Source organism: Pelodiscus sinensis, chromosome 10 (genome assembly GCF_052426305.1).
Source record: "Pelodiscus sinensis isolate ZL-2025 chromosome 10, ASM5242630v1, whole genome shotgun sequence".
In the NCBI taxonomy this organism is placed as follows: domain Eukaryota; kingdom Metazoa; phylum Chordata; order Testudines; family Trionychidae; genus Pelodiscus; species Pelodiscus sinensis.
The window spans coordinates 56,633,268-56,645,657 of record NC_143061.1 but is presented as its reverse complement, the minus strand read 5'-3'; the positions used below and the strand labels follow the sequence as shown (position 1 = coordinate 56,645,657).

The following is a 12,390-nucleotide window of genomic DNA, read 5'->3' as shown; positions in this document are numbered from 1 at the left end:
CGTGTGCCTCCCTTCGGGGTGGATAGGAGCACAGCTGGCAGCCCTAGTTGAGCTCACAGGCCCATCCGGCTGGAAACTCACGCACAGGAGCACACACACACGTGTGCACTTGCACGCACCGGAGCACGCGTGCACACACACACGCACGTGTGCACTTGCACGCACCGGAGCACGCGTGCACACACACACGCACGTGTGCACTTGCACGCACCAGAGCACGCGTGCACACACACACGCACGTGTGCACTTGCATGCACAGGAGCACACACACACGTGTGCACTTGCACGCACCGGAGCACACACACAGACACGTGTACGAGCACACTCCCATTGTGTACTAAAGAATCCATCACATGCTACGCGCGGGTTCCTGCCCGCCCTGGCTGCCTTGGCATCCCTCCTGCGCCTGCTTTCAGAGTGGGGGTCAGAGGCCTGGGGGAGCCTGGCGAGTGCGTCGGGGCCCTGGCTGGCAGACTCAGTGCACCTGCCAGGTCTCAGCAGCCCAGGGGGCTGCGGGGAGTCACGAGCCCAGCCTGACCCTGGCTCCTTCCCCTGCGTCTGCCCCAGGGACCTGCGGCCGGGGGAGCAGTACCTCGTCCAGGTGGCGACCCTGAGCGGGCTGGGCACAGACGAGCACCCTGCCGAGAGCCGGGCGGCGCCCTTCCACGTGTGGACGCGTGAGTGTAACCAGACGCCCCGGCACTGAAATGGCGGAGGATCCCGCTGCCCCAAGGGCTCCCTCCAGCGCCGGCCGGCGTGGCCGAGGCTCCGCTCGGCGGGGTTGGTGGGACAGCGCGTCAGACGGAGGCAGGGAGCAGGTGCCTGCTCAAAGGCCAGAGTCCCTCCTGGGAGGGAGGGGGAGGCAATGGCCAGCACCCCCCACGCTGCACACGCCCCACCCGCCCTGCCCCACCACCTGGAGAGCCGGCACCAGCACCGCTGCGCCTCTGCACCCGCCACCCGCTCTCCCTGGCGGCCTGCACTGCGGGGAGAGGGCCCCACCCACGGCATCGGGGCCACGCTGCGTCCAGTCAAGGCAGCCTGGCTCTGGAGTTGACCCTGGCAGGGGCCACGGGAAGGGCGGGTCGGGCTGCAGCACCCGCTAACGCAGCTGGGGGCTCCGGCGGGCGGGCGGGCGGGGCAGAGGCCATGGCCGGGCTGGCAGAGTGCCCCGGGCCACGGCGGCGCCACTGAACCCATTCGGACAGACGTTTCCTTCCGCCGGCGCAGGGCCTCTTCGGCCGGGGAACCTCACTGCCTCCCGGGTCAGCGCCACCTCTGCCTCCCTGGCCTGGGACCAGCCGCCGGCGGGGTCCGTGGCGGGTTACATCATCAACGTCACCGCCAGCCACAGCACCAAGAGCCGCTACGTGCCCAACGGGAAGCTGTCGTCCTACACGGTGCGGGACCTGCTCCCCGGGCAGCGGTATCGCCTCTCGGTGACAGCCATCCAGAACACGGAGTCTGGCCAAGGGCCCAGCGAGCCAGCCCACGTCTACGTCCTCACCCGTAAGTCCGTGGGCCTCCCGGTTCCGTGGGGAAAGCTGGCCTTGACCCAGTGCTGTGCCAAGGGGGCATGGGGACGTGTCCGTGGGACAGCACAGCCACGTGCTAGAGCCACCCCGCCCGAGCGGCAGGGAATGCGTGCTCCGCTCGAAAGCCCCCAGCACCCCTGCCTGGTTCCACGTTTGCTGCAGAGCGGCTTGGAGCTCGCGGGGGGGTGACCCCTTGAGTCAGGCCACGCGGGGAGCCGGGGAAACGGTCCAGCATGGGGCCGTCGGCGCAGGGCGGAGGCTGCACCAGCGCAGCACTGTGGGCGTTTCCAGGGCACGCTGGCTGCGCACACACTGATTCCACGCACGCCACGGCGGCTCCCTGGGGGCAGAAAGACACCGTTTCTTCCACTGCTTCGCCCTGGCTAAGCGTAACCCTTTGTGGCCTGCAGTGCAGCGGGAGGGGGCCGCGGAGAGGCGCGGGGGCCAAACAGGACACCCCCGGGTGCTCAGGAACAGGCTGCCCCCAGCATTGCTGCCAGAACCACGCCTGCTGGCGGATCACCACGTCCCGGAGGAACCCTTGCAGGCGCCAAGGTAGGGCCCGGTTCAGCGGCGGGCCCAGCCCCGCGTGCCCAGTGACCCAGGACCCAGAGGGGGCCCTGTGGAACCCGCGTCCAGGCCAGAGCCGGGCCACGTGTGACTCACTGGGCCGTCGTGCCAGAGGGGCGGGCAGCGCGCGAGGGAGCCAGCCCACGAGGAGTCGCCCTGGCCCTCAGGACCTGGCGCGCCCGCCTCTCGCGGCTCCAGGCTGACCTGCTGCCCCAGTGCCCTGTGCCTGGGAGCTGCTGCAGCCTTTGCAGCCCAATGGGCGTGGAGCCACTGCTGTGTGAGCACAGAGCCGCCTGCCCCCCCAGTGCGCACCGGCTGCCCCCCCCAGTGCGCACCGGCTGCCCCCCCCAGTGCGCACCGGCTGCCCCCCCCAAGCGCGCACCGGCTGTCCCCCTCCAGCGCGCACCGGCTGCCCCCCCAGTGCGCACCGGCTGCCCCCCCAGTGCGCACCGGCTGCCCCCCCAGTGCGCACCGGCTGTCCCCCTCCAGTGCACACCAGCTGTCCCCCTCCAGCGCGCACCGGCTGCCCCCCCCAGTGCACACCAGCTCTCCCCCTCCAGCGCGCACCGGCTGCCCCCCCCAGTGCACACCAGCTCTCCCCCTCCAGCGCGCACCGGCTGCCCCCCCAGCGCACACCAGCTGTCCCCCTCCAGCGCGCACTGGCTGCCCCCCCAGTGCACACCAGCTGTCCCCCTCCAGCGCGCACCGGCTGCCCCCCCCAGTGCACACCAGCTGTCCCCCTCCAGCGCGCACCGGCTGCCCCCCCCAGTGCACACCAGCTGTCCCCCTCCAGCGCGCACCGGCTGCCCCCCCCAGTGCACACCAGCTGTCCCCCTCCAGCGCGCACCGGCTGCCCCCCCAGTGCGCACCGGCTGCCCCCCCAGTGCGCACCGGCTGTCCCCCTCCAGTGCACACCAGCTGTCCCCCTCCAGCGCGCACCGGCTGCCCCCCCCAGTGCACACCAGCTCTCCCCCTCCAGCGCGCACCGGCTGCCCCCCCAGCGCACACCAGCTGTCCCCCTCCAGCGCGCACTGGCTGCCCCCCCAGTGCACACCAGCTGTCCCCCTCCAGCGCGCACCGGCTGCCCCCCCCAGTGCACACCAGCTGTCCCCCTCCAGCGCGCACCGGCTGTCCCCCTCCAGTGCACACCAGCTGTCCCCCTCCAGCGCGCACCGGCTGCCCCCCCCAGTGCACACCAGCTGTCCCCCTCCAGCGCGCACCGGCTGCCCCCCCCAGTGCACACCAGCTGTCCCCCTCCAGCGCGCACCGGCTGCCCCCCCCCCAGTGCACACCAGCTGTCCCCCTCCAGCGCGCACCGGCTGCCCCCCCCAGTGCACACCAGCTGTCCCCCTCCAGCGCGCACCGGCTGCCCCCCCAGTGCACACCAGCTGTCCCCCTCCAGCGCGCACCGGCTGCCCCCCCAGTGCACACCAGCTGTCCCCCTCCAGCGCACACCGGCTGCCCCCCCCCCAGTGCACACCAGCTGTCCCCCTCCAGCGCGCACCGGCTGCCCTGCCCCCCCACTGCACACTGCCATCCCCCCAGCGCGCACCGGCTGCCCCGCCCCCCCACTGCACACTGCCTTCCCCCCAGCGCGCACCGGTTGCCCCACCCCCTCTAGCGCGTGTCACCTGCCCCGCCCCCCCCTTTCCCAGTGCACACTGCCTGCCCCACCCAGCACACACCAGTGCCCTGCCCCCTCCAGCGCTCACCGGCTGCCTCCCCAGGCCCGCCCTCCCAGTGTGCACTGGCTGCTCCCCAGCACACACTGGCTGCCCCGCCCCTCCCAGCCCCTCCTCCCAGCACTCACCTTCTGTCCCTGTTGTGGGTGAGCTGTAGACCCGTGCAGGAGCCTGTGATGGGCCGGTCTGGGCACAGCTGAGGGCGTCCGCTCAGGGCGAATTGCTCAACTTCGGGGCTCCTTACAGCCCCCAGACAGGTGACCTCTCCAGACAGGCCACAAACCAGTCTCACAGAGCGCTTCAGCAGCCTGCCTGAAGCCTCATGAGCAAAACCCCTCCGACACCCCAGCAATATCTGTGCCCCAGATGGCCTGGGCCTCATACACAGGTGGGGGTCCTAGCACCCAATCCCACCTACCCCGAACAAGTTCTGTCCGGTTCCAAGAAACCAGCCACAGATCCCTGGTCAATTTACCCTCTGGACCTTACCCACAAATCACGCTGGGCCAATCCTTTAGACTCTATCCTCTAAAGGTTTATTACTACAATAAAGAAAAGCATGAGAGTAAGGTTGTTAAAGAATCATACATTACATGCACCGAATCTCCCAGTTCTCGGTGCAGGCTCTAGCAGAGATGTTACAGCTGTTGGTTTAAAAGTCCTTGTTGCACATCCTAGGTCAGGATGGGTCCACAGGTCTTTCTGGCTCTTCGATCCCTGTGCTGCTGCCTCTGGGATGAAGTGCTGAGCTGAGTACCAAGATGGAGTCAGCCACATGGCATCTTTATACATCCTTCCTGGCCTCTTCTTGGCTGTGCAGGTCACCTGGCCAGCGGCCTATCCCTGTGTTCCCTGCTGGCAGCCCTCAGTCTTTAGGTGTGTCCTTGGCCCATTGAGTGCCATTGTCCCACAGGGCCTCGCTAGTTAGCATGTCCATAGGCCGGGCTCTGCCCCATGCAGAGAAATACTCAGTATCCACACAAGGTACATGCTTATAGCGTCACACACAGACATTATACAATCACATGACCAGCGTACACAGGATTAGCAGACAGTGAGCTCCTATTCAACACCCCACATGGCCCCTTTTATACCATTTTTGGGGCCAACACCCCCCCATGGGTGCAGCCGTGATCTGGCTGCTTCCCTCCAATGCGGTAACGTGACAGAGCCGCCGAGTTCAGGTGGGGGCACGACCCTCCTGGGCCGCTGCTGGAGGGTCAGTGGCGCTTTTCCTTGCCAGGTTTACGGAGCTGGTGGACGGCAGAGGGAGAGTCAGCGCCCCGTTCAGCAGCTCGCCGAAGCAGCCCCTCAGCGTGAGAACACGTACGTATCGCCCGGCCCCCCACGGCGTGGCAGCAACCCCCGCCCGGGCTGCCGCTGCCCCCCAAGCGCCTCAGAGCACCTGCCCCGCAGGGCGAGGGAAGTCTCGCTCTCCCCCCGCAGTGCCAAGGAGCAATCCGGCCAGGGCGGGGCGGGGGTCCGTGCTGGTGCCGGAGCGACGCTGCTTCTGCACCGGCCTGGGCCCTCTTGGGGCGGGGTCAACCCCAGCAGCCTCGCCAGTCTGGCTTGCACGGAGCCTGCCCCAGGCAGCTGCCAGCAGGGCTCAGACCCACTCAGCCTTTTGGGGGGCTCACGCGTCCCGCCTGGCCCCACAGCCCCTGCCCACCCGCCAGCCAGGGCGTGGGAGACATCAGCTTTCTGGGCCCTCCCCCCGGGCTCTGGGTGCTGCCTGGCTCGCCTAGGACGGGTTGCCAGGTGCCCGATATTCACCCGACAGGCTGCTATTTTCACCTCCTGCCCGGTGAAAAATTGAGAGCATACGGGACCCGGAGCTGCCCTGCGCTGCCTGGTATTTTCTGAATTTCCCCGGCCAGGAGGTGAAAATGCTGGGCACCTGGCAACCCTCCAACCACTCAGTGCCCGCCCCCCAGCTCTCTGCCCCCCCATGCTTACCTGGTTCCCCAAGGCTGCCAGCCAAAAGAGCTAGGGGAAGCAGTGCTTCCCCTGGGTCTTAGTGCTCAACCGCGCCCGTTCCTAGCCCTGCGCCACTCTTAAAGGGGACATGCTGGTTTATAAGTCCTTGGAGCTTTTTTTTTTTTTTTTTGCTCACTTTGGTCTCCTCCCCCCCCCCCCTTTTTTCCCCCCTTCAACAGAATTTTTTCCCAGTGTTTGTTTGGGGTTTTTGGGGCGGGAGGCAGTTGGTATTTTTTTCCAACCATCTGCCAACCCTACTAAAGATCACGTGTTGCTCTAGAGCCTGAGGTGCCGGTGAAGCTGGAAAACTTGGAGGAATCAACCAACCGGGTGGGCCTGGCCCTGCAGCTGCCGGAGTCTGAGAACCAGAAGCGAGAGCGTAAGTCTGGCCGGGGGTTCTGTTCCCAGCTGGGCCCCTGCGCTAACCTGGGAATCCAGACCCGGCCCCACGGCGCGCTGCGGGGTCAGACCCAGACGCTAGCAGCCCAGCTCCATGGGGATCGGGGCCGCATCTCCCCCGGCCCCGAGGAGGAGGCTCCAGCTGCCTGGGGCAGGGCAGACAAGGCATCGCCTGGCTGGCGCCTTCCAACCCAGAACGCAAGCTGCAGGCTAAGCCCTGGGGGTGAAAGCACCGGCCCCGCAGGTCCCCAGCCAGACCCCCTGGTCCCCGCAAGGCCCCCAGGCGCCCCCGACCCAGGCCCCGGAGCCGAGCCGGGTGCAGACGCGTTCTCCGGGGGTGGGCTCGGAGCCAGTGGACGGGCCAGGGACCCCCCAGCGGGTGTGTGGGCTACGCCTCCCTTGCAGCCCTGGAGCCTGCCCGCGGGGCTGCTGCGCCCAGGCTGGAGGGCCTGACCCTGCGTGTGCTTGCAGGCGAGAGCCGGAACTGCTCCTCCCACCCCTGCAGGAACGGGGGCACCTGCATCCCGGGCCCCGAGGCCCCCCGCTGCGACTGCCGCCCCGGCTTCAAGGGCAGACGCTGTGAACTAGGTGAGGCTCCAGCGGCGGCGGCGGCCCCGATCAGCCCCAGCCTGGCGCGGGGGCCAGAGATGGGCAGGCGGGACGGCCCGAGCTAGGGCTGCAGCCCCAGTCCCGGAGGCAGGGCCAGTCGCCCGGAGCAGGCTGCAGCGCCTGGCTGGGAGGAAGAGGCCTCCCCCCCTTCACCCAAGCGGGCCTGGTGGCCGGGGGAGAGACGGCCCCCTGCTAGCACCTGGCGGGGGAGGGCAGATTTGGAGCCAGTCTGCCCCGCCCTGCCTGGGAAAAGCTTCAGTGTCCCTCCCGGGCCGAGTGGCCCCAGGCCGCGGCAGAGCACTTGTGTCTGGCTTGGCAGCAGCTGCTGCCTCCTGCCCTGGCTGCCCCCAGGAGGTGGGGGAGCCGCTGGCGGCATCTGAAGCCTGTTTCTCTCCCCGTGCTCGGCTCAGCCTGCAAGAAGGTGCCCCAGTCCTGCACGCGGCTCTACTCCGAAACCAAGTCCTTTCCTGTCTGGGAAGGCGGCGTCTGCCATTACCTGTGAGTAGCGCCGGCGCCGGGTGCCACGGGCGGGGCTGAGCAGCTCACCGGACAGGCGGAGAGCTCTCGCCCCGCTAGGGCCACAGCCACGCGGACAGCGAGTCCGCCCCTCGGCTCACGCGGTCGCACCCCCCCGCCGGGGCAGCCCACGATCCCAGGGCTGGCGCAGTCAGCTCCGGCCCCGTGTCAGCGGACGCCTCGGCCCAGCGGCTGGCTGGCTGCTCCCCGAAGCGCTGGGAGAGGCTGGCCGGTAAGCAGGCCGGAGCTGGGGTGCTTTTCCCCCCATGCTAGGCAGAGTGCCAAGAGCTGCCAGCGCAGGCCTGGCTGAGGGCAGTGCCTGGGGGGTCCTCAGTGGCAGTGGGGCAGGGCTCCCACTCGCTGGGCTCTTCCCCATGCCCCTGGAGTCCCTGCTGCCGGTTAGCCACGTCACTCTCTGGACAAGCCCCCTCGCCACGCACCAGCCCTACCCTCCATTCCCGCCACGGGCCCTGCTCACTGGGCAGCACGCAGGCCTAGGAATCCACCAGCGTCCCCAGGACACCCAAACCCCACTGCACGAGCAGCCGCGGGTCCCAGCGCCTGCGGCCCAGCTGGGCTCCAGCTTTCTCCCTGCCTCCAGCTAACTGCCCTGGCTGTGCCAACAGATACAAGAGGGTCTACAGAGTGCACCAGGACGTCTGCTACAAGGAGAGCTGCGAGAGCACGGCTCCCCAGACAGGCAGCAGGTAAGCCAGGGCACCCATTGCCAAGGGACTGGGCGTGGCGGGGGCCCACCCCCCAGTCAGTCCCGGCCGCCTGCACTGGTCCTGTGTGCACGAGGGGCTGGCTCGGCTCAGGCGGGGGCGTCCGGAGAGCGCAGGGCAGCAGGGACCTTGGCGCCTGCGGCGAGCAGCATGAGGCAGGGAAGCGGGGCGCTGGGCTTGGGGCCCTGGGACACAGGACCGCCCTCCGGGCTCGTGGGAGCCAAGAGACAGCGGCCGCACCGTGCCCACGAGACCCCTCTCTCCTTACAGGAAACCGGGCCCCAGTCGCGCACCGAAGGAGCCATAGAGTAAGTGCCTGTCTGGGTGGGGCGTGGGGCGCATGGTGGCAAGGCCAGAGGACGCACCATGGGGCGAGCAGGGAGCTGCTCCCCTCCCTGGGTCCCCGGGCACTCGGCTGCGAGCGCACACGGGCGGGGGAGGGCGCAGTGCTCTGACAAGCGCCCCTTGCTGGGCAACAGAAAGCCTGGGAACCGCTAAGATAGTAAGCCTGGTAACATACGGCCTCTAGGTAAATCCACAGCCTCTAGAGCGCTGGGCAGACACGCCGAGATCAGAGTCTAGAAAAGGGCAACAGAAATGTCTGGGACAGGGAACGGCTGCCATTGCTCTGGGACTTTTCAGCTTGGAAAAGAGACGACTTGGGGGATATGACAGAGGTCTAGAACATCAGGAGTGGTGTGGACAAAGTGCTATTTACACCTCCTAACACTGGAACTAGGAGTCACCCAATGAAATTCATAGGCAGAAGGTTTAGAACAAACCAAAGGAAGTTTTTCTTCATGCAGCGCAGTCAACCTGTGGAACTCCTCGCCAGAGGATGTTGTGAAGGCCAGGACTGTAACAAGGTCAAAAAAAGAGAAAAGCCTAGATAAGTTCATCAAGGGTAGGTCCATCAATGGCTATTAGCCAGAAGCTGGGAAGGGGCAGCTAGGTCACTTGATGGTTCCTTGCTCTGTTCAGGGGTGAGATGGCCCTTTGGTCTGACCCAGCCTGGCCGCCCTGATGTGACCTTTGGCAGATGGCTGTAAGCAGAAGGGAAGGGCCCCTACAGAGACTGGGCCTGCCCCTGTGCCAGACAGACGCGAGCAGAGCACCAAGGCCCACCCATACAGTCAGGGACACACCCACACTTTCTGGCCAGACTCCGTGGTAGCGGAGCGCGGCGGAGTCAGACAGTTAATGGCATGAGCGTGGACAAAGCCAGCCACATGAACAAGTACTAGCCTAGCCTGGGCTACGCTAGCACAGCTCTAGTTTTCCCTTTCTCCTCCCGTTGCTGTTGGCTCAAAGACATTTCGTTCCAGCCGCTGGCTGTGTCCATTCCAGGGGCGTCTCAGGTCCCACTGTTCCCCAGGCCAGCGGCAGAGCTGGGAATTGAATCCCAGTCCCTCTGCCTTTCCCACGCCCTCCCCTGCCACTTCGGGGTGAACGATCTGAGGCCAGAAGGGACCACGGGTCCCTCTCAGCCCTCCTGCGTCTACAGGCCACAGAAGGTCACCTGCCCGTCCTCTGCCCCTCCCAGAGCGCACGCTACAGAGAATTCACCATTCACACTAGTGCAAGGCGGCGTACTGCAGAGGGTCTCTGCCAACCCGACCCGGGGCCATTCCTTCCTGAGCCCACGTGTGGCAGTCAGCCAGACCCAGCCACCAGGCAGCAGGGAAAGCATTCTCCGTGGGAGCTCAGAACCTGCTCCAGTATCTTTAAATCTCACCAGGCAAAGCGCAACCGTCAGTGCTCCAGCGCCCTCGGCGTGCGTGCGGCCCCGCTCCGCACAGCTTTGCCTTGGCTAGAGCAAATCCATATCCACTAGCACACACGGGGCCCTTGTCAATTGCAGCGCGGGAGCTGAACGCTGTAAGAGCAACCTCCAGGGCCAAAACCCCCACTGACTTCCGCAGGGAACGGGGCCCCGTGGCCCTACGCTGCTCTCCGCCAGCCAGCCCTGGGAGCGAGAGCGGGTCCTTCCCCGGGAGCCAGGGAACCGCGGCGGCGTGCTCCCCGCTAACACGACTGCTCTCTCCCCATAGGGTAAAGCACTAGGAGCGTCATCTCACCAGTTCTAAGGGCTTTCAAACAGCAGGACGATCGGCTCTCCAAACTGGGTCCAAAATGGGGGGAGGCATCCTACGAGGAGTCACCGCCCCCCCGCCGGTTAGGGACACACCCAGATTGGCACCCCAGGCCCGCACACCGGCTTTCCTTATTGCAGCCGTCGACCTTCCCATCCCCTGAATCCACCTGGGGCAAGCCAGCTGTCCAACGGGGCGAGCCGTCTGTCACCCAGGCCTGCTCAAGTGAGCCCGCAGCTGCACAGGCATTGACAGGGCTGAGATCAGCCTCCGGCTTGCCAGCATAAGCACCCAGCCGTTGAACTGCAAATCCCCCACGACTCGAGTTCCACGCCACCCCGTGCTCCTTAGCTACGAGCCCACACCCGCAGAGAAGCCAAGTATTTCCCTGCACGGCCGCGTTAACACCAACTCCCAGTGATCTGAACTGATGAGGGTGGAAAATAAAACGGACGACACGTTGCCCCTTCTCTCGTACCGCCGCTGCCTTGTTTTTAAGAACCCCGTGCTGAGTAGTGGGCAGCACCGGCTGTTCTAACGGCGTGGCAGTGTGCAGCTCACTAACACGCCTGGAGCACCTCCCCACGTTTTCCTCCCAGGACAGGTTAAGGCTCAGAAAGGTTTTGCTCCCGTCCTCGTTTTTATAACACCCACACGCTGGCCTGTGCAATCGTCTCAAGGCTCTGCAGCGCTGCCCGGCTCAGAACATGTGTCAGCTGACGTAGTAACACGCTGGAACGTGCAGCCGGAACCGAGTCGGGAAGTTTCCAAAGCGCTTGTCAGCTGTAAGCCACTTCTCTGCAGCTTTAGATTCTGAACCAGGTAGATCCAGGAAGCTGAAACTGCCCCCACGCCTGGCATCCAAGCACCCGTTCCCTCTGTTCCAGCTGTGCTTAGGTACTGGCCACAATCGCAGCCCTGCAGGCTCAAGCAAAGTGTTGAGCGTTTCCATTTCCTAGCTTTTGAGTTTGCGGGTCACTAACTGCACCGAGGTTGTGTCTTCCTGGGCACAGCGTCACCTGAAGTGACACATGCCAGAGACACCGCTTAGCAGTGGCCCTGCGGCCAGGTTGCAGGAGCTGTCTACGGGTGCACCTCACACAGGCCGCAGCGACCGGCCCCCGGGCTGTAGCAAAGGCGAGGCCGGCTGTGAGCAGAACACAGCGCAGGCCTTACCAGCTCCCCGCCGCAGCTGGCCTCCCTGCTCTGCGCACCGCCAGGCGCGTGGGACCTGCCAGCTGGCAGAATGCTCTTGCCCAGCTCAGGGACCCTTTGCCTCCCGGCTCCAGCCGCTGCCGAGCTCGGCCCAGGAACGACCCGCTTGAGAGAGGCTGCCAGGAACCGAACTGGGAGGCAGATGGGTTGCCAGGAACAAGGCTTCCTAAGGGCCACCCACAACTCCAGCGTCCCAGCTTCACCTCACCAGCCCTGGGGAAGGAGGGCCCTGCTTCTGGGACGCGGGGGGAGGCTGTCAGAGCCCCAGCAAGCCTTGCCGTTACCTGGGGAGGGCAGGAGACCAGGCCTCAAACATCCAACATGGCAAGTGGGGCTGCCAGGCCCTGGTCCCAAGCGGGTCTGTCCCACGTCCCAGCTGGCAGCCGACAAGGACCGGCCTGCAAACAGGGCGACCGAAGGCGCAGGCAGCCTGGGGCTCAGAAGCCCACTGCTGGGTAAACGTCTTGAGTTTTCTGCAAATATCCCTTTAACTGGAAACTAAAGCCAGTCCCTTGCCACCTAGCTCTGGCAGCCTTCGAGCGCAGCTCTCGGGCCACACCACCAGCAGCTGGTGCTTGCCTGCGCCCCCAATGCACCGGCAGCAGCCGCGGTTGTGGCAGTCCGACGCTGCGCCTCCCCAGGTGCAGCCGCTGCAGTGTCCTGGGCCATCGCAGGCTGCGCAGACTGAGCACAGCGTGTAACGCAGCAGCAGAAGATCGGATCTTGTTCAAACGTTCGCTGTTTTGTTTTCTAAATAAAATCCAATGGCTAGTCACTGGTGCCAATCCCTTCCCTCAGCCCACAGCGCTGCTGCACTGGCCACCCACGCCGGGCCCCAGCCCTGCTCTCCCAAGCCCCCTGGTTCCTCTCCCCTCTGCCTCGGAGCCTGGGACGAGTGGGCAAGGCGCTTTCCTTCCCCAGCCAAACAAGCCAAGCGCCGCCCATCGCCTCCCCTCACAGGCCCCCCCAACCCAAGCCCTCCCCTCGGGGCCACAGGAAACATCTGTGCTCCCCAAGGCAGCCGCTTGCCTTCCCGGCTCTCACTCCCCACAGCTGCCTTGGTGGGGGA

The 12,390-nt window shown here is 66.1% G+C and overlaps 1 protein-coding gene across 8 annotated transcripts in view; it reads left to right on the top strand.

Annotated features, from left to right (window-relative positions):
- Positions 1–12,096, top strand: part of SNED1 (sushi, nidogen and EGF like domains 1) — a 54,121-nt gene extending 42,025 nt beyond the window's left edge. For 7 of the 8 annotated variants that reach the window (XM_089780971.1, XM_089780969.1, XM_089780970.1 and 4 more), the window contains 10 exons: positions 568–677; positions 1,231–1,509; positions 1,946–2,090; positions 5,031–5,113; positions 6,045–6,143; positions 6,635–6,751; positions 7,183–7,270; positions 7,915–7,995; positions 8,284–8,321; positions 10,065–12,096. In XM_089780971.1, the coding sequence (XP_089637097.1) occupies positions 568–677; positions 1,231–1,509; positions 1,946–2,090; positions 5,031–5,113; positions 6,045–6,143; positions 6,635–6,751; positions 7,183–7,270; positions 7,915–7,995; positions 8,284–8,320 (1,039 nt within the window). In that variant the 3' untranslated portion in view covers position 8,321; positions 10,065–12,096. The remainder of the gene's footprint in view (positions 1–567; positions 678–1,230; positions 1,510–1,945; positions 2,091–5,030; positions 5,114–6,044; positions 6,144–6,634; positions 6,752–7,182; positions 7,271–7,914; positions 7,996–8,283; positions 8,322–10,064) is intronic. The other variant, XM_089780967.1, reaches the window with a different exon arrangement.
- The last annotated feature ends 294 nt before the right edge of the window (positions 12,097–12,390 follow it).